Source organism: Rhodamnia argentea, chromosome 8 (assembly GCF_020921035.1).
Source record: "Rhodamnia argentea isolate NSW1041297 chromosome 8, ASM2092103v1, whole genome shotgun sequence".
NCBI lineage: Eukaryota > Viridiplantae > Streptophyta > Magnoliopsida > Myrtales > Myrtaceae > Rhodamnia > Rhodamnia argentea.
Window position 1 is genome coordinate 10,705,503 of NC_063157.1, and position 21,229 is coordinate 10,726,731.

General features: G+C 38.8%; 2 protein-coding genes across 3 annotated transcripts; both read left to right on the forward strand.

The window, feature by feature from the left end:
- Positions 1–4,224: 4,224 nt before the first annotated feature.
- Positions 4,225–9,396, forward strand: LOC115745357 (polyamine oxidase 5-like). Its single transcript, XM_030680881.2, has 10 exons — positions 4,225–4,894; positions 5,611–5,726; positions 5,817–5,905; positions 6,123–6,236; positions 6,440–6,527; positions 6,611–6,696; positions 6,792–6,894; positions 7,438–7,535; positions 7,666–8,095; positions 8,891–9,396. Exons 1-10 carry the CDS (start codon positions 4,852–4,854, stop codon positions 9,203–9,205), a joined length of 1,482 nt encoding a protein of 493 aa, XP_030536741.1. The 5' UTR covers positions 4,225–4,851; the 3' UTR covers positions 9,206–9,396.
- A 6,053-nt stretch (positions 9,397–15,449) lies between these two features.
- Positions 15,450–20,455, forward strand: LOC115745358 (ras-related protein RHN1-like). 2 transcript variants are annotated; one of them, XM_030680882.2, is made up of 7 exons: positions 15,450–15,700; positions 15,827–15,904; positions 17,258–17,425; positions 17,709–17,757; positions 18,440–18,513; positions 19,264–19,357; positions 20,177–20,455. In XM_030680882.2, the coding sequence occupies exons 1-7, from the start codon at positions 15,614–15,616 to the stop codon at positions 20,281–20,283; spliced, it is 657 nt and encodes a 218-aa protein (XP_030536742.1). In that variant the 5' UTR covers positions 15,450–15,613; the 3' UTR covers positions 20,284–20,455. The 2 variants fall into 2 exon arrangements, with proteins under 2 accessions (XP_030536742.1, XP_048140119.1); XM_048284162.1 differs by having other exon boundaries at positions 19,264–19,353.
- The last annotated feature ends 774 nt before the right edge of the window (positions 20,456–21,229 follow it).

Consider the following 21,229-nt stretch of genomic DNA (forward strand, 5'->3'; position numbering starts at 1 on the left):
AGTAAATAATCTTCGATTGGTAATGTCATAGAAAAGTCCGGAACTTTAATATGTTAGTAAGTTAACAAATAACTATTGGTAAGTTATAAAAGCAGTTGGTGATTTCCAAAACTACCCATTAAACATTAGCAAGTGGACTTAAAAATAGCAGTTGATAATTATTAGAGGAGCTAGTTACTTAAACAAGTTGGTAAACTGTACAAATTAATGTTCGTAAATTATTAGAACATTTGGTAATTTCAAATCAATACAATAAACTTGGGTGGTGACTGAATAAAAGTTGATAATTTCTTATAAAAGGTAGTAAATTTAACATCTCGGTAATTTGTTAATTGGAATGATTTGCAATTGCTAAAAATCAAATAAAAATTGGTAAGAGGACGCAAATAAAAGTTAGTAGTTTCCTATATGATTTTGTATATTTAAAACCTTCGCAAACCCACGAATAAACGTGAGCAGCGCACTCAAAACAAGAATAAATAAAGTTAGAATTAGTTGGTAACTCAACCCGTAAAAAGTTGAGAAATCGCTCAAATTAATGCTGGTAATTTTTTCTAACAACTAGCAATTGTAATGCATTGGCAACTTTAATAAACAACAAGCTAAACTTTGGCAATTCAACTTAAATAAGAATTGGTATTTTTCGATGGAGCTAGTAACTTTAGCATAGTGTTAAGCTACATAAGTATTGGCAAGTTATTAAAATAGTTGGTAATTTAAAAAGATCCTGTAATAGTTGGCAATTTCGACAATGCTGGTAATTTACAAATATGCTACCCGCCAAACAGATTGCAAGTCAAATTTTGCCCCCAAGGTTTTGACAATTACCAATGCTTTCCATTTTTTACCAGCATGGAATAGGGTCTCCATTTTTCTCCTAATGAACAGTAGAACTGTCCTCTTATTAAATAGGATTAATGCCGTGAAAAATCTTAAACTGGTACACCTATGATGAATTTATCATAAATTAATTTTTTGATCACAAAAAATCCCAAATTATTACATCTATCATAAAATTACTCCAAACTAATTTTTTGACCACAAAAAATCTCAAACTTGTACATTTGTGATAAATTTACCCCAAACTAATTTTTTAATCACAAAAAACCTAAACTGGTACACTTGTGATAAATTTACCTCAAACCGATACACATGTGACAAATTTACCCTCCATTAGTTTCCATAAAATTAATTTAATACCACAAAAAACTCTCAATTGGTACACCTATGACAAATTGAGAGTAAAAATCCCAAAATGAAAAACCCGTTAATTGCCACGCGTTATCTAACTTAGTGATTTGACGTTAAAATTTAACGAAAATTAATGGATGGTAAATTTATCACATGTGTATTAGTTTGGGGTAAATTTGTCACGGGTGTACCGGTTTGAGATTTTTGTGATTTTTTTAGAGCAAATTTATCACATGTGTTCCAGTTTGTCACTTGTGTACTAGTTTGGGGTTTTTGTAGTATTAACCCTATTAAATATATCACACTGGTGATTAGAAGTAGCATTAGGATTCGAATCCCTAGTCCTAGATCGCCCACTACAAAAATTAAAATTCTTTTTTGCTTATTGGTTCGATGTCAACCGGTGAAAAATCAAGATTGAAATTCGAAGCAATTCGTGCACCCTCGATCACTTCTTGGCCAGGACTTATTGAGAAGGAAATCATATTGATGTGACTTGAATTATTTTTATGAAATTAAAGGTACTGGAAGTACTTAAACTGTTGCAAAATGTTCAATCAAGTTCCTCAATTTTCAGTTTGTGCAATCAAATCCTTAGATTTTATAAAAAAATTTTGTTCGATCTAGTCCCTTCATTGAAATATCAACGAAAAAGCTAATGTGGCTTTTAGGTCTACGAGGTGAAAATTAACAATATAAAAATGATAGGAGGAAGAAAAAGAAAAATCAAACAAGGAAGGAAGCAACAGCGGTGAAAAGACAGAGAAAGGGAGGGGTAGCTCCACAGGCAAGGTCGTGGCCCCCGCCGCAAGCGGACCTGGTCGGCCGCCTCCTCGCCCCTCGCCGGGCAAGCAGAGGTTACATCTACAAGAGAAATGGTTTAGCAGACACGAAATACAAAAGAGAACCAAAAAGCTTGGAACTTTATGAAGAAGAAGGTACATGCTGCAATTGGGAGGAGGCATATCACGAGCCCACACTGCTTTTTTTTTTCTTTTCTTATCCTTTCAGACAAAGACAAATAATTCTGACCAAAGGATGACTATAGAAATAATTCACCGCCGAGCTGCAGCCATCGCCCCTCGGCGGTCGGCGCAGCGGCCGTAGCCACCATCACATTCTGGTGATGATCACCATGGCTTGGTGCATCTCGAACCAAACTCCTTGAGATTAGCCTTTATTCTTCCGCCATCGACGACAAACACTCTTTTTGCCTCTCTCTGTGCGCTTGTGCTTGTCTCGTCCGAGAATTAGAGACGGCCGAGGCGTCGGCTCCATGGTTGGGCTGCCGCTGCATGGCCGGGTTGTCGCCTTCAACGCAGGTGGCTGCGGTCGCCGCCACAATCCTCCCCCCTCAAATCAAATTGCTTTCTACTTTAATCTTTTGTTTGTAATTTCTATCAAATCGAACCAAGACAAATCAATGTCATCGTTAACAAGCCCAGTCGGTGCTGATGCAACGACGACGTGGCAGTCCCCATCACCACCTATTTGGGAATCTAAGGACTAGCTAGAATAGAAGAATATATAATTTAGAGATTTAATTGGAAAAATTTGGAGACTCAATCGAATATTCTATAATAATTCAGTCGGTTGGTGGCGTCCAATGCTGCCCTACCAGGTCGGCTCGTCGGTTACTCCTTTGAAATTCGAAGTAACTTCTCGAGCATTAAAAAAAAAAAAGAAAAAAAAACTAAATATTAAAATCGTAAATAACGATAGTTCTTTTTTTTTTTTTTTTCTTTAACGTCTAATGATAGTCCTTTTTTTGATAAGCAAGTTTTCTGGTCATTTACAAACAAACAAAAAAAAGCGCTTTCTGACATTGATAGGGTTTGAAAAATGAGTACCCGACCGAGCAAAAAGACAAGATCTACCGGAAAGGACATTGGAGCAATTACGACGTAGTTGCGCCGAGAGTCCCAAACCTCCACGTCACGTCCCGCTCCGATCGTCCGCTCCTTCCTTCCCGGGTCGGTCAAAGCCGAGCCAGCGGTGGCGCTACTTTTTCGTGACTGTCTTCCTTCCTCGACTTTCTTTATCACAAAAAGTAAAAGAAATTTAATTTAATTTAATTATCTTTTGTAATAATAATGAAGCCGGCTAGTGACTGGGGGATTTGAGGGTGGGGCCCGTGGGGACAGGATGCCGGGATTTAGAATCCCGACAGTGTACAAGAAAGAATGGGAAAAGAAAACGAAGGAACAAAAAAAAGAAAGATGAAATTCTCAAGCTGTTTTCCTTTTCGGACCAAAAATATTTCCGGGTCATGAATTTTTTTTTTATTAATTTCGAGACGTTGCTAATATGCGTGCGGCAGTGCTGATAAGGAGATTAGAGGTGGTGCCACCATTATCATAGGCGTGAGGTTCGATTCTCGCGTTTTATAGAAAGGCAGAGCAAAAATCGGATAAAAAGAGAATGTCAGAGATAAGACAAGATAAAAAAAAAAAATTTGAGGTATCAATTGAATTGTATAATCAAAATTGTTTCTATCGAAATAGTACCAAAACTGGAAATGGATCCCCTAACATTGGGGATCCATGTTAGGGGTAACATAACTCCTCATCGGACCGTCCATTTCTCATTGGATGATCAATAATCAGTCAATTCAAATTTTGAGAGGGGAAAAATTTAGGGTGGAAATTTTTTTTTTGATTGACATGATTGATTGTTGACCGTTCGATGGGAAATGGACGGCCCAACTAGTGGTTATGTTACCTCTAACATGGATCCCCAGTTTTAAGGGATTCGAATCCACCAAACGCGGCCATAGAAAAATTACCATCATAAATATAGAATAACTCCACCTTTTAAGGTGCCTAATTATCACAGTCTATAATTGTTTGAACAAAAATTACATTTTAGGAAGGTAAATTAAATATAATCTCACAAGAAAAAAAGGGAAAATACTAATATCGATTTGTAAAGTAATTTGAGAATGGCTCTTTTTTTTTTTTTTTTGAAGAATTATTGTGAATGCCGAAAATTACGCGATTTCTTTATTCAGGAACGTCATAAATCGGAGGGAAAAGGTACAGGGGCTTGTCGGCGATCTTTTTCTCTTTCTGGCGTTTCTTGTCGTCTTCTCCTTCTCCTTCGTTCCTTCGTTCCTTCGTTCAATCCATGCAACTTGCGAGCATCAGAACAGCTCACGCACAGGCGCCCATCAATCGCCTATAAATACACGCGCGCAGCGGACGGACGGACGCCCAGTTGCAATCTCCCGGAACCCACCCAGGAAAGAGGCGGAGAGGCGAAGAACAGATCCCAGCTCCTCGCGCCATTGATCCATGCGACCGGCGCTTCACGACCCACCATTGATCCTCGGTGAAATCCCGGTGCCAGAATCGAAGGCGGTTTTGGGTCCATCTTCTTCCTTATGAGCTGGTTTGACAAGCTTCGGTGTTCCTCCAATCTCAGCCGCTTCGTCGCGGGCCTTCTCCTCTTCATTCTTTACCATTCCTTCCAATTAGTCTCCAATTTTCCAATTCCTATACACCCTTAATCGAAGAAACCGCGGATTCCTTTGTTTTCATCGCTCCGTCCCTACGTTGAATTCGAGAGAGAAAAGAGAGAGAGAGAGAGGGAAAAGGAACGAGACGAAATTTGTTTGTTCCTCGTTGTTGCCGGTGCTTCTGATTCGGACAATCTTTTCCTATGGATCCCAAGGAATCATTGTCATCAATCCCTTTGCTGGACGGTGGGTCCTTTGAATTTGTTCTCCATTGAAACATTTTTGTTTTTGTCGATTTATTAGTCTGTTTCTAATTTTCCCACAAAAACAAAAAGGATTCTTTTTGCTTGATTGATTGTGTAGTCAAATTAAGCATACTCTTTGAAATGACCATGAGCAATTTGATCTTTCTTTCTGATTTAGCAATAGTTGCAAATCAGAATTTAGTCCTCTTCCTTTCTCTCTGGCTTGTGTGATTTTTCTCCATTTAACTATATAGCCTGTGGCCCCTAAAAAGACGAATAGTTTACTATAGAACTTGTGAATGTGGAATCATAGGATTACCACACAAACATATATTTATTCAATTGGGTCGGAAGAACAACCAAATTTTGAAACCAGTCTAGTGCTGTGGAATCTGTAGCCATTACATAAAACATAGCAATTTTAAATCTGCATAGTTTCGACCAAAAAAATATATCTGCATAGTCACTTGCATTACCACCTTAAATTTCGTCGATATACACTTGTTGATAATCTTCTTCTAGTTACAGACTTATTCCTTGGTGTTATTTCTGATGGCAATCCTCAAAGAAATATAGCATAGTCCTGGGAGATATTTCATTCTTTTTATGGCACCATAAAATCCTTCAAGAAACATAATATGAAGGCACTGAATTCAGCAGTTTGTTAATAATTCATTAGATAATATATCGATCAGTAGTTATTCTTCTGGTGAGCAGGCACCATATTTTCTCATTTTGAGAGAGAACGAACTTCGCCCCCTTCAGTCATCGTGATTGGTGGTGGAATATCTGGGATAGCAGCGGCCCGTGTTCTTCATGATGCATCTGTTAAGGTACTGATATTTGAGAAGTTATCAGCTTACTTCTAGCGAGTAGAATGACTCTGTCCCACTTCAGGTGATGATCCTCTGACATTTTTTCAGGTGATCTTACTGGAATCTCGGGATAGACTTGGTGGTCGCATTCATACTGACTACTCATTTGGGTTCCCTGTGGATATGGGGGCCTCATGGTAAACAAGCACTTTCCTATCGTTTTGATTACATGTCTCTTGTATGTTCGTCATGCACCTCTGTCTGTTTCTAAGTTTGTGCTTCAAATGTACGGAATTACTAGGTTTTTAACTTTTATTATGGTCCCTCCCCTGTGCTCTATCCAGGAGGCCTCTTTCTGCTTTATATGAAGAATGATTGTATATATGAGGCAGTTCTGCTTTGTACTCTATGCAGGCTACATGGTGTTTGCAATGAGAATCCTGTGGCACCTCTAATACGCCGGTTAGGGCTCACTTTATACCGTACTAGTGGGGACAACTCTGTCCTCTATGACCATGATTTGAAAAGGTGTTATCTCTTAGCTTGTGGTGTACACTTTCTTTGTCGCTTCCTCCTTAGTTTGAGTCGCTTCAGGGAATTTCTTCAGTGGCTCAGTGTAATCATATATCAGATGGGACGAAGGCACTTTCAGTTATTGATCATTCTGAGTTCTATGAGGTCTTGTATTGTCAGCCTGTGCTTGTATTGATGGTTGTTTTTCATTGTCTCAGTTGTATACTTTTTGATACTAAGGGTCAGCAAGTTCCCCAGAGCGTGGTCAGTGAAGTAGGTGAAATGTTCGAGATAATTCTCAAAGAGGTGCAGTTTTAAACTTCTCTTAGACTATTCATGATGCACTGCAGTGTTACTGTATTTGATTTGGTATTTTTGCGCTTCTTTAGACAGATAAAGTAAGGAACGAACATGCTGATGATATGTCTGTTCGTCAAGCTATATTGATTGTGTTAGACAGACATCCAAAGCTGAGGTAGGAGAAAAGGACTCAGTCGTGCAAATCACTGGTCTTTTCTGTTAGATATCTGATATATTGTTCTGTTCTTAATTGTTTTGTTGGTTTTGCAGACAAGAAGGGCTTGCAAATGAAGTTTTACAATGGTTTATCTGTCGAATGGAGGCTTGGTTTGCAGCAGATGTGGATAAAATATCATTAAAAAGCTGGGATCAGGCAAGTTGTGTATCAGATGACCTTCTACTATTTCGTTACTTTGGTTGTTGCATGGCTGCTTCTTAATATTTCTCATTCCATATGACATTAGCGACTGAAGATAGATGGAGTTCAAAATTTTTATTGCTCTATTTACTCTTAAGTGATAAACTATATCGGTCTTCTCTGAATGAATTGTGTGGTGTTGGAACTAACATTTAGTCTCGGAGCATGTGAAAATCTTGCTTCATTTGCAGAAGAAATACCTTATTCTTGAATGAAGAATGCCAAAATGAATGTCCACTTTTGACAGAAGACGATAATCTAAACAATGAGGCAAGAGTGCTGCTAATCTGTAGCACTTTCCTTTGACTCGCTAGTTTTTGGGCCACATAAGGGCATATGTCTAGTCAAAACTGTCTTGGGTTTCTGTTATTGGAGATCACTCAATATCCGTTGCTCCTTTCTGGATCTCTATGAAAACATGTGTGGCTGGTCGAACGGAACTTGGTACTATTTTGCCCATATATTATTAAAGAGTTGGATGTTGCTGTTGATCTGCAGGAACAGGTTCTTTCTGGTGGTCATGGGCTTATGGTGCAAGGCTATGATCCTGTAGTAAAGGCTCTTGCCAAGGACATTGATATTCGTTTGAACCACAGGTAATATTGCTAGTTCAAGCATTGTCTTTGGGAAAGTTGCTTTGAGTATATCTATAAAAAGATCCAGACACAATGCAAAGGACTCATGATTTGTAACGTTTTTCTCTTTCTTCTACGTTGTGATGATTAGGGTTTCAAATATATATTATGGACGCAATAAGGTCAAGGTTGTGGTTGAGGGCGGAAAGAAATTTGTTGCTGATGCAGCTATAGTTACAGTTCCTCTGGGTGTTCTCAAAGCAAATTTAATTGAGTTTGAGCCTAGGTTGCCAGAGTGGAAAGTTTCAGCTATCACAGATCTTGGAGTGGGCAATGAAAATAAGATAGCCTTACTATTTGATGACGTTTTTTGGCCAAACATGGAGTTGTTTGGTGTTGTCGCCTCCTCTTCTTATGCTTGTGGTTATTTTCTCAATCTTCACAAGGCAACTGGTCATCCTGTTCTTGTCTTTATGGCTGCGGGGAGGTCTGCTTGCTATCTCGAGAGTCTATCTGATGAGTCTGCTGCCAGTTTTGTCATGTCGCTGCTCAAGAAAATGTTCCCTCTTGCAACTAAGCCAGTAAGTCCATCTCATTGAATTGTTCACTTCTCAATCATATTGTGGTGTCCAAAATAATTTTATCTGCCTTGAAGGTAAATAAATTGCATGGGCAAAACTTCAATAGACGGACATTTGGAGCATTGACAATGACAATTCTTTCTGGGTTACTCGGCTGAATTTTGCTGTCATCATATGAAATGAATTTCTGTTTTACCGCATAACATACCAATAGACACTGGAGATCAAAACACCTAACACAGCTTTCGACAAATCTTAGGAGTTGCGAAACTAAGAACAGGGGGAACTCTGACGTGGGACTACCTTTGGCTTTGGAGGTTTTCGCTTGCCCAATATGTGCTTGTTTTCTTTATTCTGATCTTTGCGATAGCTGGTTATTGTTTAGACTTCCTTGTTTGTTCAAGGGAAGATGATCGTGATGGCAACTTTCCTTTTTATCCTGAGAGTGGCGTTCACATTTTTGGCTGTGGAGTAACCCTGTTTTCAACATAAATGTGGTGTATTGCAGTTGGAAACTTGCTTGAGAATGACTGTTTCTTAATTGAAGTGATGAGAAAATCGTAGCAAATGTCAATTTAATTCAGTTTCTGTCATCATTTTTTAATCGCATAATCACCATCATATCATCATTTTTAATTGCATAATCACCACCATAATACTTATGATTGCTTTTTACGAGTTGGATCTAGACACTTTCATATTTCAAAGATTCCTTGTTTACCATTATCTGATCTGGTTCTGAATTGGAATAGTACTCAGTCATTGTGCTACAATCTTTTTCTCCATCCGACGCAGGTTAAGTATCTCGTGTCCCATTGGGGTAAAGACCTCGACTCTCTCGGCTGCTACTCTTATGATCTAGTGGGAATTCCGATGGACTTGTATGAAAGGTTGAGAGCGCCGATTGGCAATCTTTTCTTTGGAGGGGAAGCCGTGAGCATGGACCACCAGGGATCAGTGCACGGGGCTTACTCGGCCGGAGTGATGGCAGCTGAAAATTGTCAGAGGTTGCTATCAAACCGTGCTGGGCTGATGCATAATGCAGAGCTGGCTTCTTTTCAGGTGGAGGGCCTTCAAGCTTCATCTCCTCTTCAAATCTCAAGGATGTGAAGCATTGGCGTGCCACCCATAAAATTTATTTACATTTACTAAATAAATCCTCTCGGACAAGGATAATTTGAAGATTCAACCAGTGATGTGCGTTAAGAAGTTTGATTTCTTACCTCTTTCTCCTATTGTTTTGATTTGTTAGCATGCGTCGCCCACAGCAGAAATCTAATGCAAAAGATGATATCCGGATTCGCCTAGTGGATTCCAGTCTTTTATTGGGCTGTTAGAGCTGGATAGCCGAGTAAGCCGAGTGAAAAGGCCGAACCACTAAATTGCTTTGCAGAATCTTCCATCTCTTTCTTTCTTTACATTTCTGTTCGTAGATGTTGCTTTGCATTTCATTGCATTGCATATTTCTGCAAGAAACACTGTTTCACCCTTTACAGTTTTTGCACTTAAACGTGAAAAAGTTCAGAAAGTACTTATGATAACCAATTCACCCTCCTACTTGGTTCTTATATTCAATCCATTTCAAGTGTTTTAAAGTGTGGTCGTGTGCTCAAGATTTTTTTAAAGCGTTTTACTTCATAGAGAAGATGGTATAAAGAGCATAGAAGACGGTCAATCTAGTAGTAGACCGCCAAAATTTGATGGAAATTAATATGCTTATTGGTTCCTTGACTTTGGATAAGTGGCTGTTTTAATTTTCTGTCTTGTGAAAGTGTTTGTTCAATGAAAGTGATTATAAATTATGGATCTTGATTGAGAATAGTCCATTTGAGATACCAAGGAGAAAAACACAGAAGACTTACATTAAGCGCTAAAGCAATTATATTGTGTATTGTTTCATATCTCGTACTAAATTCAATTGTGAAATCTTTGGATTAACTCACTTGAGGTATTGTTCGCTTTCACTCGTCTCATATGGAGTCTCATGGATTTATCCTCAAGTGTACAAGTGAGCTCTTTTCCAAGAGATCACACATCCTGAGAGTGCTCCCTCTTGAGCACGCGCTTTGGAATGACAAAATCGTAAAACTCGATATAGAACGAGCCAAAGCTGATAATAACTCGAGTGGGTTAATCCAAAGATATGACATTAACGAAATTTCATCTTGTGTAGGATAAAAAGGAAGATTTGGCGAAGGAATAATACTTGTACAAGAAAAATACACATAAATATTCGTCTTGCGCAATACAAGTCATTCAAGATAAGCAAGGAGAAAACATTAACCAAATGTCCGCTCTCGGTGAGGCAATATGTGCTTCAAACGATTGGAGAGCAATCGAGATTGTTTCACGGTTCCATGCTCGAGCACAAAGCGCGCGACAGTGGTTCTGATGGAGAAGTGTATTTATGTAAGTGCAACGAAATTGCATCACGCATTGGAATTGAGATCACTAGAAACCGAAACACATGGAATTGAAATGATATGTAAGGAAAAATACAAGGAATCGAAACGGGCAAAAGAGATGAAAATACAATGAAAAAACGAAAGTTTTCTGGGAGAGGGTTAGTGGTAGTGTTCTTCTCTTCAACTCGAGATTGGCTTTTACAATATTCACACTCACACTTTCTAATAGAAGTACCGGCATTCATCTCAGATAACCTCATTTCCCTTAAATTTAGTTTTTAAAAGCTAGGTGCTAACATTAAGCAAAGTATCGTAATGGTTATTTATATTTTGCACATAACACGTTATGGGTGACCGGTTGGTTCTCGGGTTAGGCAGATTCCACCCTAAAACTGGGAACCAGACTTGTCGGTCCCAATCCGGTTCTTGGGTTGGACTAGTCCGATTTAGGGTTTTGATAATTTCATTCTATTTAGTCTTTACTCTTTAAAAGAAAAGAATTTTTTTTTATAAAAAAAAAATGTCTGTCCAGTTCGGTTGGGCACCTACAATCGAGAACCGCCCAAAACCGGCCCATTCGATTACACCAAGCGATTGGATTTGGGATCCGTCCACCACATGCTCAACGTTACCGTGTCATGCATATTCGGAATACTCTTTTGTCCAACGTCTCTGCCTCAAGATCATCAACTCCAAACTAGCTGGTACATCTCTGTTGTCAGGTCCAGAATGAAGACAAATTTATGCATGGTTTATAGTATGCTGATCAGAAGTAATCTGGGAAATGGTTTTCCTTCAATTTTCATGCGGACAGGGAGATTTAGATGCTGTGGTTTATGCTTTCTTTCGTTAGGGAATCGTGGTAAGACAGAAAAAACAATCCAACAAGCCAATGAATTTCTTTATTTCTGCTCGCAGACACCTCTTACTTGAACTTAACCGAAATTGCCCTCCTAACAGAGTGCTTCGAGGAATCCCGCCTCAAGTATCCTTGGGCGAAACCGGCAGCGGCCATGTGGGTGGAATTGGCACGGCTGAATGTGACTGAATACCTCCTTTTCTGATGCAACTTGGAGAATTTGAATGGGCTTCACGCTGACGTGGACGCATTGAGGGGGAACAACCGTGACAACATAAGACGAATGGTCTGTGCCAACATTAGTCACAGTACTGGCAAATGTCTATGCAGGTCCAAGCGTGAATGAAAATGAAGGGTAGTTGAGCTCTCCCTCAGGAACGCGACGCGAGCATTTTACTCTTTTGTGAGCAATTACAGCCACCTGCTTGTTCGTGTATCCGAGACCACAGAGATATGGAATATAATCGTTCAGCTGAATATCGTAGACCAATCCAGGATCAACGGCCTTTCCAGGATCCACATGACCCGCGCCGATGGCGAAGACATCTGCAGGTTGCAGCCTTTTGTCGAGGACAAGGTTTTGCACGATGTTCAGCTGTTTAGCCGAAGTCATGATGGTGGATTTGATCGCCTCACCTTCATATTCCTCTCCGTTTTCGAGTTTTACAATGTTCCCATCAATGCTGCTCACTCCGACAGGGAGCACAGGGTGCCACATAGGATAATGAGCCTGAGTCAGGGCCATCATTCCCAGCGGAGCAGCTGACAAAGATTCCTCTCTGCATGGCTGCAAAAGTGGCTATGGTGATGTCGTCCATATCAAATGGATCGGAGGAACCAACAAGAGATACCTGCTCTGGATGAGCCACCACGAAACCCGGCTTGTCCTGCATCAAAGTGACTTCATCCACAGGCAGCCTGGCGGCGAAATCAGTCAATCACATTTCGGTAGCAATAAAGCACTCGGCCTCGGTTTCCGGTGTCAAGTTCTCTCGCCAATGACTGAGTGCTGTACCACCAATGGCCGAGTGCTTTACTGTTACCGAAATGTGATTGAGTCACGGTCTTTACCACCAATGACCAAGTGCTTTGTTGTTGCCGAAATGTGATTGAGTCGCGGTCATTGGCGAGAGAGAACTTGACACTGGAAAACAAAACAATGAGGCAGAGGAGACGAATGAAAGCCATAGTGGGTCCTGCAGATTCAAGTGTGGATGGTGTGGTCTGTGTTCAGCAACTAACCAGAGCATCTATTTATGCAGAAGACAATGACGGAGATACAGCCAGCTTGCGCGTATCAGGTCTCAGCCGACTCCAAGGGAATAATTTAGGTGGGTTCTATATCTAATTCAAGGATTCTAGGAGTTGTTTCCAGAGCTTTAATTTTTGACCTATCTAAGTATGGGAGTTGCAGCAACCACCGAACATGCTTGACATAATTCCTTTTGACGGGATGATGATGTTGGAAAGTTTGCATGTGGTGGACGGTTGTTGCATTGATGAGGGGTATGCGAAGTAGGTACCATCATATTTCTGGTAGATTTTGAACCACTTCTTTTCCGGATTTCGGCATCACATATGCCTTCTGATTGTCATCAGAATTGGCCCAGAAAGTCCGGCAAAGATGGATAAACTAAAGTAGCCCCTAATCTGATCTGAGAACGGAATGTTTATCTCGATGCTGTCCTCTCTGTCCATGAGGTTTGAGCAATGGAAAATTTACGTCAGAACGCGGTTTAGTTCCTCAAAATAAGGATCAAGTTTCTTGTGCCAATTCACATCAATCCAGTTACAATTTGCAAACTCTGTGAATAGAGGAAACTTGTTCAGCGCATCAGTAGAACGTGCGGCCGTTACCAATCAGCATCAAAGAGCGAATGGAGCTCCAAGTCAGGAAGAAGACATCAGCTGACGCGGCAGGAAAAACGAAGGAAGACGGACTAAGGAATAGTAATAGGAGAAACAGTTCATTGTTGAAGTAAAACTTCAAAACCAGGATTGAACATGTTTCATTTTCTTCTCTAATAAAAAGTCTGTCCATCCAAACAAGAATTGGCAACTATAGAGATCACAAAATCGAATTTTATCTATTTGGTTCGGTTCCAAACCATCGATATCGAGTTGACACAGTCAGGAAGACTCCTCCTCCCTATGTACCTTGAGGATGAGAAAACAATCTCTGTGAAAATATAAATTTGTTAATATATATCTTTTACTTTGCTCTCAATGCGAAAATATAAAAGTTGCGGTCATTGCTTTTTTTCCTAATTTTAAACAAATTGAAGTTAAAAAAACTTAAATTGGCACACCAAAGGACTTTACAAATGTAAGTTTACCAAATAGTATTTTCTTCAAAGTTGCATCCTAATGCAATTTTCAATTACAGTTTATCAAACAGTATTTGTATTTCAAAGAAAGAAAAGAAAAGTAGAATAAAGGAAAGAAAAAGAAAAAATTAAGTAAAATTCAAAAAATATTAAAATAAGTGAGGGCACTTGGCCACACCCATGATGGCCTCACTTAGAGGCCAGCGTGGCCCGACGACCCTTGCTAAGGAGGAAAAAAAATCAAAGTAAAGAAAAGAAAAGTAGAATAAAGGAAAGAAAAAGAAAAAATTAAGTAAAATTCAAAAAACATTAAAATAAATTAAAATTTGTCCAAGTAATTGCCGATCGTGCCACATAGGATGACCGACATCCACGTCGGTGATTTTTAGTCAAAATTGGCTAGATGGACTCGATTGATAAAACTTGAAAAGGTTTAAGATTCAATTGGCAAAATTAAAAGGTTTATAACTGAATTGACAAATGTGCAATAAAATTAGAACTTTTTGTACAATTTTTCCTAGTTGATAAAACAAACACCAAATAAAGCATCAATTTGAATTAATTTCTTACGTGAACTTAAGGGTGAGCGGTTTCAGCCTGAAACCTACTCGTCAAAATCAGTTCTTCATTTTTTTAGAATCTAAAACCTACCCGGTCACATGTTCCGTAGTCGGTTCTAAGGTCTACCGGGTTTCACATGTATTTTTATTTGAGAATTATAATCTTTAATGACCAATATTTGTCGTTACAATCTACTGACCATAACTCATATTTAGAAACACAAAGAATATGAAACATTAACAAAACAAAAGTCTTGGAAGCTCGGACTAATGGTTCTAGATTACTCACTCATTATTGAACGTTATAGAATACTGCGGGATTGCGGAAAGATATAGAACAAGAAAAACATAAAGAATTGTTCTAAGTTCCTCGTTCCACCTCTTGGAACTTGGAAGTTACCCGTCAGAGCTAGTTTCCTAATTTTTGGAATCCGAAATCTACTATACATATCTTGGAACTTAGAACCCGCCTTATTTCCATTGGTTTGGTTCTTCGATTCCCAGTTTTATCCTTCAACCATGCTCACTCGTAAGCGAAACTCTAATGATTTAGAATATTTCTTTTTCGAATTGAATTTTAACCTTTTTTTTTAGTTTTCAATCTAATTTAAATGAGATTTGTCGAAGAAAATAATGAAAATGCCACGTAGGAGAGAGAAATTTATTTAACAATGTCAAATAAGCATTTTTCGTTAGACAAATTGACAATGTTAACAAAAGGATTTCATTACATCAATTTGATAAGTATTAAGATTTAATTGCATTTTTTGAAAGCTTTAAGAATTAGTTACCATTTCAAGATAAGTTTTAGAACTTTTAATACGCTTATCCATAAATAAAACAAATTCCGCTCGCACGTTATTAGTTGATAGAATAATATCTCATTAACGTATAACGGACAAATGGTATCAAAATGGCATATAATCCGAATATATATATATATGGTCAATATATAATCCGAATATTAGCCCGGAGGTAAATGAATTTGTTTAACAAAAATATTTTTGAATATTGGGTGGGACGTGTAAAAAATTAAGCATCAAAAGGAAAATGAACAGCTTTTTAATGTTACGACACGTTTTAAGATGGTACAAGGTATCCAGACGAAGGACAAGCAACGCGGTTTCTCGTCAATTTGGCGTACTTCAAGGAAATCAACGGCCAAATTTCATCCCTTGGATAATCCAAATAATATTCTCTCCGTCCTCTCCGTCGTCGTCGTCGTCGTCTTTCTCTCCTCTCTCCTGCGTTGCGACTTGCGAGCTGCCCATGTGCATCTTGTGCTGGAAGCGAAGAAACGGAGGAGGGTTTGCGTGCTAAAGTATCTCTCTTCGGCGGTTACGCTGAGAGCTTTGATTTTGATTCTCATGGCCGGAGGAGAAGCTGTCTCTTCGAATTCGCCTGCCAAACCGGCGATCCTTGGACATAACAGCAACGCCATCAACGCGAAGCTCGTGATTTCTCGAAGACACCCTTTTCTTTTCTTCTTCTTTTTTTTTTTTTTTTTTTTTCTGTGTTTCCCATCGATTTCGCGTAGAAGGTGAATGACTCGTTGACGACTTCTTCTTCTTATTGTTCAGGTATTGCTGGGAGACATGGGTTCCGGCAAATCCAGCCTGGTCTTGCGCTTCGTCAAGAACCAGTTCTTTGATTTTCAGGTCTTTTTCTTTCACTTCCCCATTTCTCGTCCTTCTTCTTGTTTGAGTTCGCAATCTGATTTTATGGGTCATTCTCGGCATGTTCTGTTGCTTCTTCTGTATATTGATGATGAAACCTGAAACTTGTGAGCTTTTGTTTGAGTTGGGGGGTAGGGTGGGTTTGGTTGGTGATGGCGGTGGCGGGGAGGAGGTTTGAGAGATCAAATTACATGTACTAAAAATTAGGTTGATCCAATTCTGGGCAACTGTAATCACTTATGGTTCATCCTGCCCGACTGTTTTGTCTGATACCTGTAATTTGTCATGGTTTTTGTCTGAAGAATGTAAACAAGGATGCAATATTGTTAGGTTTCTGAAGAACTTATTAGTATTTACTTCATGCGTGGAGAGAGACTCCTGAAGTAATCCTTGGAGATAAGACTCCTTATCTCCGTCTTCTGCATATATAGCAAGAAGCGTCCACACAATGAAGTATTCCAAACAAATAATATATGGCAAGTTCCCTTGCCAATCTAGATCAGAACTCCACTGGAGAAAGTGATGAAATTTGGTATGTTTAATAGAGTGAAATGATAGAAACTACCATATGTTCATTGCAGACTTTTCCACTTCACTATGCATGTCTATGTTCGGATAGTTTTGGAAATTGACACAAAACTCCAAACGCCCACTTCTCCCTTCAAGGGTAATAAGAAGGAACACTGAATAAACACCCACTTTTAATTCTTAGAAATGCACTCAAGAAAAAAAATATATATATAATCTCAGATCACTTTATCATCTATAGATAGATCCACCAAATTAAGTACTATAAAGATTGCACTTTTAAGTGTGGTAAAACTCTTAACATGTGAAGGATGATAGCTCATTAGATTAAGTAAGTGTAGAATTCTTGACATAGCAATTTTCTTCTTAAATGGTGATAGGGGTGGAAAGAGAGCTATCCAGTGGAAGTGTGCATGCTTGGAAATGACCAAGCTAGTTGTTCTTTTCCTAGGTAATAACTTCACAAGCCTCCGATTCCATCTTATGCTAAAGTCACGAAAAGATTTTGCATGTTTTCAAGTGGTTTGGAGGGCATTCACTTTACTTCTTCCCATTATAACTCTCTGGGTTGCTATATCCCATTCCTATTCTGCTTGTGACGGAACCACAGATGTTTGTTTTAGAGCGGGAGGGGGCGGTACCATGGCGGGGCACCTTTTGGGTCTTATTACATCAATCCAACCGTCTTGGCTGAGAAATATATTAGGGCTTAATTTTGAGAAGTCAACAGTTGGCAAAGCTGCTGGAATGTCTGCTCTTCCTGCTCTCAGTGATTTTATTTCTGTCGTTACTGACTCATGATGGTAGGAATCAACTATAGGAGCAGCATTCTTCTCGCGGACAGTGGGTGTCAATGATGCATCGGTGAAGTTTGAGATATGGGATACTGCAGGTCAGGAAAGGTACCACAGCTTGGCTCCTATGTACTACAGAGGTGCTGCCGCAGCTATTATTGTCTATGACATCACTAGCACTGTATGAAATCTTCCCTTTCTGTCTTTGTTCATCTTTTGTAATTTTTGTGCTTGTGTCAATCAATTAGGAAGGTTAATTACCTCTCCTGTTAGGAGTAGCTTAGAAGTTTTGAACCTTAGGATAGAAGCATGGTAAAAGGAAATGAGGAAGTAATGTTAAATGAATGACTTAGAACAGAACGAGTACAAAAGTAATTATGGAAAGTTCAAACAGGACACCGACATAGCATGGTATAGCATTGGTCTCTTTAATTTCATTCTGCTAATGTTCTCGTGGATTGTAGGAATCATTTGAACGGGCTAAGAAGTGGGTGGAGGAACTTCACAAGCAAGGTGCCTCGCTTACCATCAAACTTGTTTACCTTGTAAAGAGAAAATTTACAGTGCTTGTATCTTATTCTGCAATACCTTATTGTGGTATCCAAATGTCTTTCCAATCTTTTGGTAATTGATACTTCTAGTAACTGCATATGAAAAATATCATCATTTCGCAAAATGCATTGCTATTTTTTTTTTTTCTAACTATTCTAGAATCTATTGGAAATGATGCAAGGATGTCAATGTGAACTTGAAAGATTTTGAAGTGCAATTAAGTCCTTGAGTCTTGGAGAGTTGATGTTGATTGTTGAAGGTTACAAGAATGACTCAATGTACTTTTCTTTTTTTTTGTTCTTTTTACAATGTTTGTGAACCAAACCATTAAGCAGCCTTCTGCACTATCTTGTAAAAAGCTAGTTTTCCTTTAGAATTTTTTTAGTCAGCTTTCTTTCCCTTTTTAGAAAAGCAGGCAGCTACTTCTAGCTGATGCATATGTGCTTCTACCAATTCACCTATTGCACTGTGGTACAGAACCTCGTTTTTCACTACTCATCATTCAACTCCTATTTTTATGATGTGATTTGGGTAACAATACCGTCATTATTCTACAATTTTCTACTGTTTTTGATGAGAGATGATTTTGTGATTGTTTTAGACTTTAAATGTGTTGCTTACTGTGAATTTTGAGTTATTGCAGGAAATCCCAATTTGATAATAACGCTCGCTGGGAATAAGACAGATCTGGAGGACAGAAGAAAAGTGGCAGCTGCGGTAAACACTGATATTTCTTTAAATTGTTCTGATGATTTTGATGGGCCATTCATTTTGGTTCATTGTTCGGTAATTCTTGTGGTCCTCTGTCTCATTTAGCTTGTTAAAGAAAGAAGTGGGTTGTCACCCCATCAAGAAAATGGGAGTCCATTTTCTTGGCTGTTCCATTGTTTGTCCTCATTATTTCAATGACGAGTTGTCAGCAGCCACTTCAATAAGTCTTGTAGATTTTGACTAGTTTGATTGATTTGAAGGGATTCCGGGTGCAATGGAAGGTAAATCTCTTGCCACCTAGCACATTTTTTTAGGTGCTTGGCCTGGTCTTTTTAGCATTTTTTACCCAAAATGTGTAAGGCTCTTATAAATCTTTTCCTATTTGTTTTTTGCAGTGTCATAATCTTTCCGATTCCTAATAGTTCTGTAAAGGCATTTGATAAATCATTTTCTCTGAAATGGGATTGATCATGTATGCAAAGAGCAAGAACTCTTGGTTACTGTAGAGTTAGTTTTATCTACCATCAAGGATGAAAGTCAGGTTATACTGTCACTCTTTTCTAAATTTTTGGGTTTTGACGACTTTACATACTCAAAGAAATTTTCCAGCTTGTTTGTTTTCTATTGAGTTTGGAAATTGGTGCTCTACCCAGAATTGGTCTTATTGCCGAATTATTTTCAGTCGGTCTACATCTTAGTATCTGCATTGCAGCTCTACAAACCTCTGCGTGTTCATAATATACTATGATGTTGCAGGACGGACGCATGTATGCAGAAGAAAGGCAACTCGTGTTCATAGAAACATCTGCTAAGACTGCCACTAATGTCAGCAAACTGTTCTATGAAATAGGTAAGCCTCTATTCTTCAATGGAAGCATTAAATAAAGAAACGAATAATGTGTTTTAGCATTTGTTCCCCTTCCTTCTCATAATATAAGGTGACCAAGTCAATGGGTGGGTTTGGTTCAGTATTCCCAAGGGATTTTCAGCCTCCAAAGCCCATTGGGAGAATGCTGAAGCATTTGGTTAAGCTTTGAGATAGCATTTGACTAAATTTTGGCCTTGGGAAAGTTGCAAGCCCAATCCTGGTCCCTACCAGCATTGGGCTTTCAGCATTTGGCCAAATGCTAAGAGATTTTTTTCCTTCCAAAACTAACCTCATCAATTCCTTATTTTTTCTTTTTTGCCCCCTTTTTTATTATTTATCTTTTTCGCTGGTCTGGCAATGGATAATTTTTGTAATTAAAAATTAAAAAATTGCATTGAAAGCCCCTTTGGAATGTTGTTTTTGTGAAACACCATTCAACCCAAAGCCCATTTTCAAATGAGATTTTACCAAACGCAATTAGCATTTTCCTAAACCCCTTTAGGTTGAAGGCATTTGCATTTCCTCAAAGCTCATTTCAAATGTTGAACCAAACCCACCCAATGTCTAAGAAGCCCTAGGGGTGGGCATTGTGCGTGGTTGACAAAAAAATGTAAACTCAAATCTAGCAGAAATTGAGAAAACTGCATTTGTATGAGCAAAGGTGGTTTTGTGATTTTGTTGCCTTCATTGTTCTTTTTTGGGGTTATGTCATGATATAATGTTGGGGTTTCTTGCGGTCTTAGTAGCAATCGTATATTCTGGACAGTCTTTTAACTGCTATTGCTATTGTGCTGAAAACAGCTAAGAGGTTGCCCAGAGTTCAGGCTATGCAGAATTCAGCGCCGGCGGGGATGGTTCTAGTGGATAGAAGCTTTGAAGAAACCCGATCTGCATCCTGTTGTTCATGAATTCTTATCAACTCTCTGTTCATTCCTTTCCTTTTTCTCCTCACGTTGTATAGTTGTCTTCCACTCGAGTTCCTTGATCTTTTAGTTCTTGATGCCTATGTATAAAAACGAATTAGACTGAAACACCACTTGTGAAACTGCAAAACCAATTGAAGTTAGGGAGTTAGTTCATACAAACCTAGTAAATTCCTCGTTAATCAGTGAAGACTGGAATCTCTCTCTCTCTCAGTTATAATGAACACCAATCTAATCTTTTCTGACTAGACGGAGTTGGTCTGTGCTATTATGTTCGGTGTTACATTAATTCTTTTGTAAACTCCAAGAGCTTATCATCTCATGATAGTCTTCTTGCACATCTTTTAAAGATGTCGCCCCTTCTAATCCGCAGTCATATTTTTCCTCATGGTCTTCTGGTCCTACCTAGTATTTCTTTTTGTGGTCATTCTCTTTTCCTGGTGCTTCTTCTTTTGAAACTTCCATTCTAGACAAGCTTTTCCTCAAAACTCCATTTGCTCGATTCGCTACTGAGATTCAAGTGTTTCCATTTCATCTTTTCACATACATATTTGCATAAAATTAGCTGCTTTATCAAAGGGCTTGTCCCGAACCAATCCTTGCTCTTATGTTATGGTGTCAAATGTGATCCGTGCTATGCCAATGACTGCTTGCAAATAAGGACAGCAAAATTCAAGATAAGGGCTTCGATTGATTTGGTTCCTATCTTGGGAGCCACAACGTGTTGCATGTAATGTGGTGACGAGTGGAAATCAAAGATAGATTTATCAACTGTGACTTCTGACGCCCATCGTGCACTCTTGTAGTTTCAGTGAGCATTATTTAGAAAATCCACTTGGACTTGCTGACATTCATTACTTTCATTTGATATATTACTCAGTCACCATCTTTGCCATGAAAGAGGTTCAAACAAATGCATTAAATCATCGTA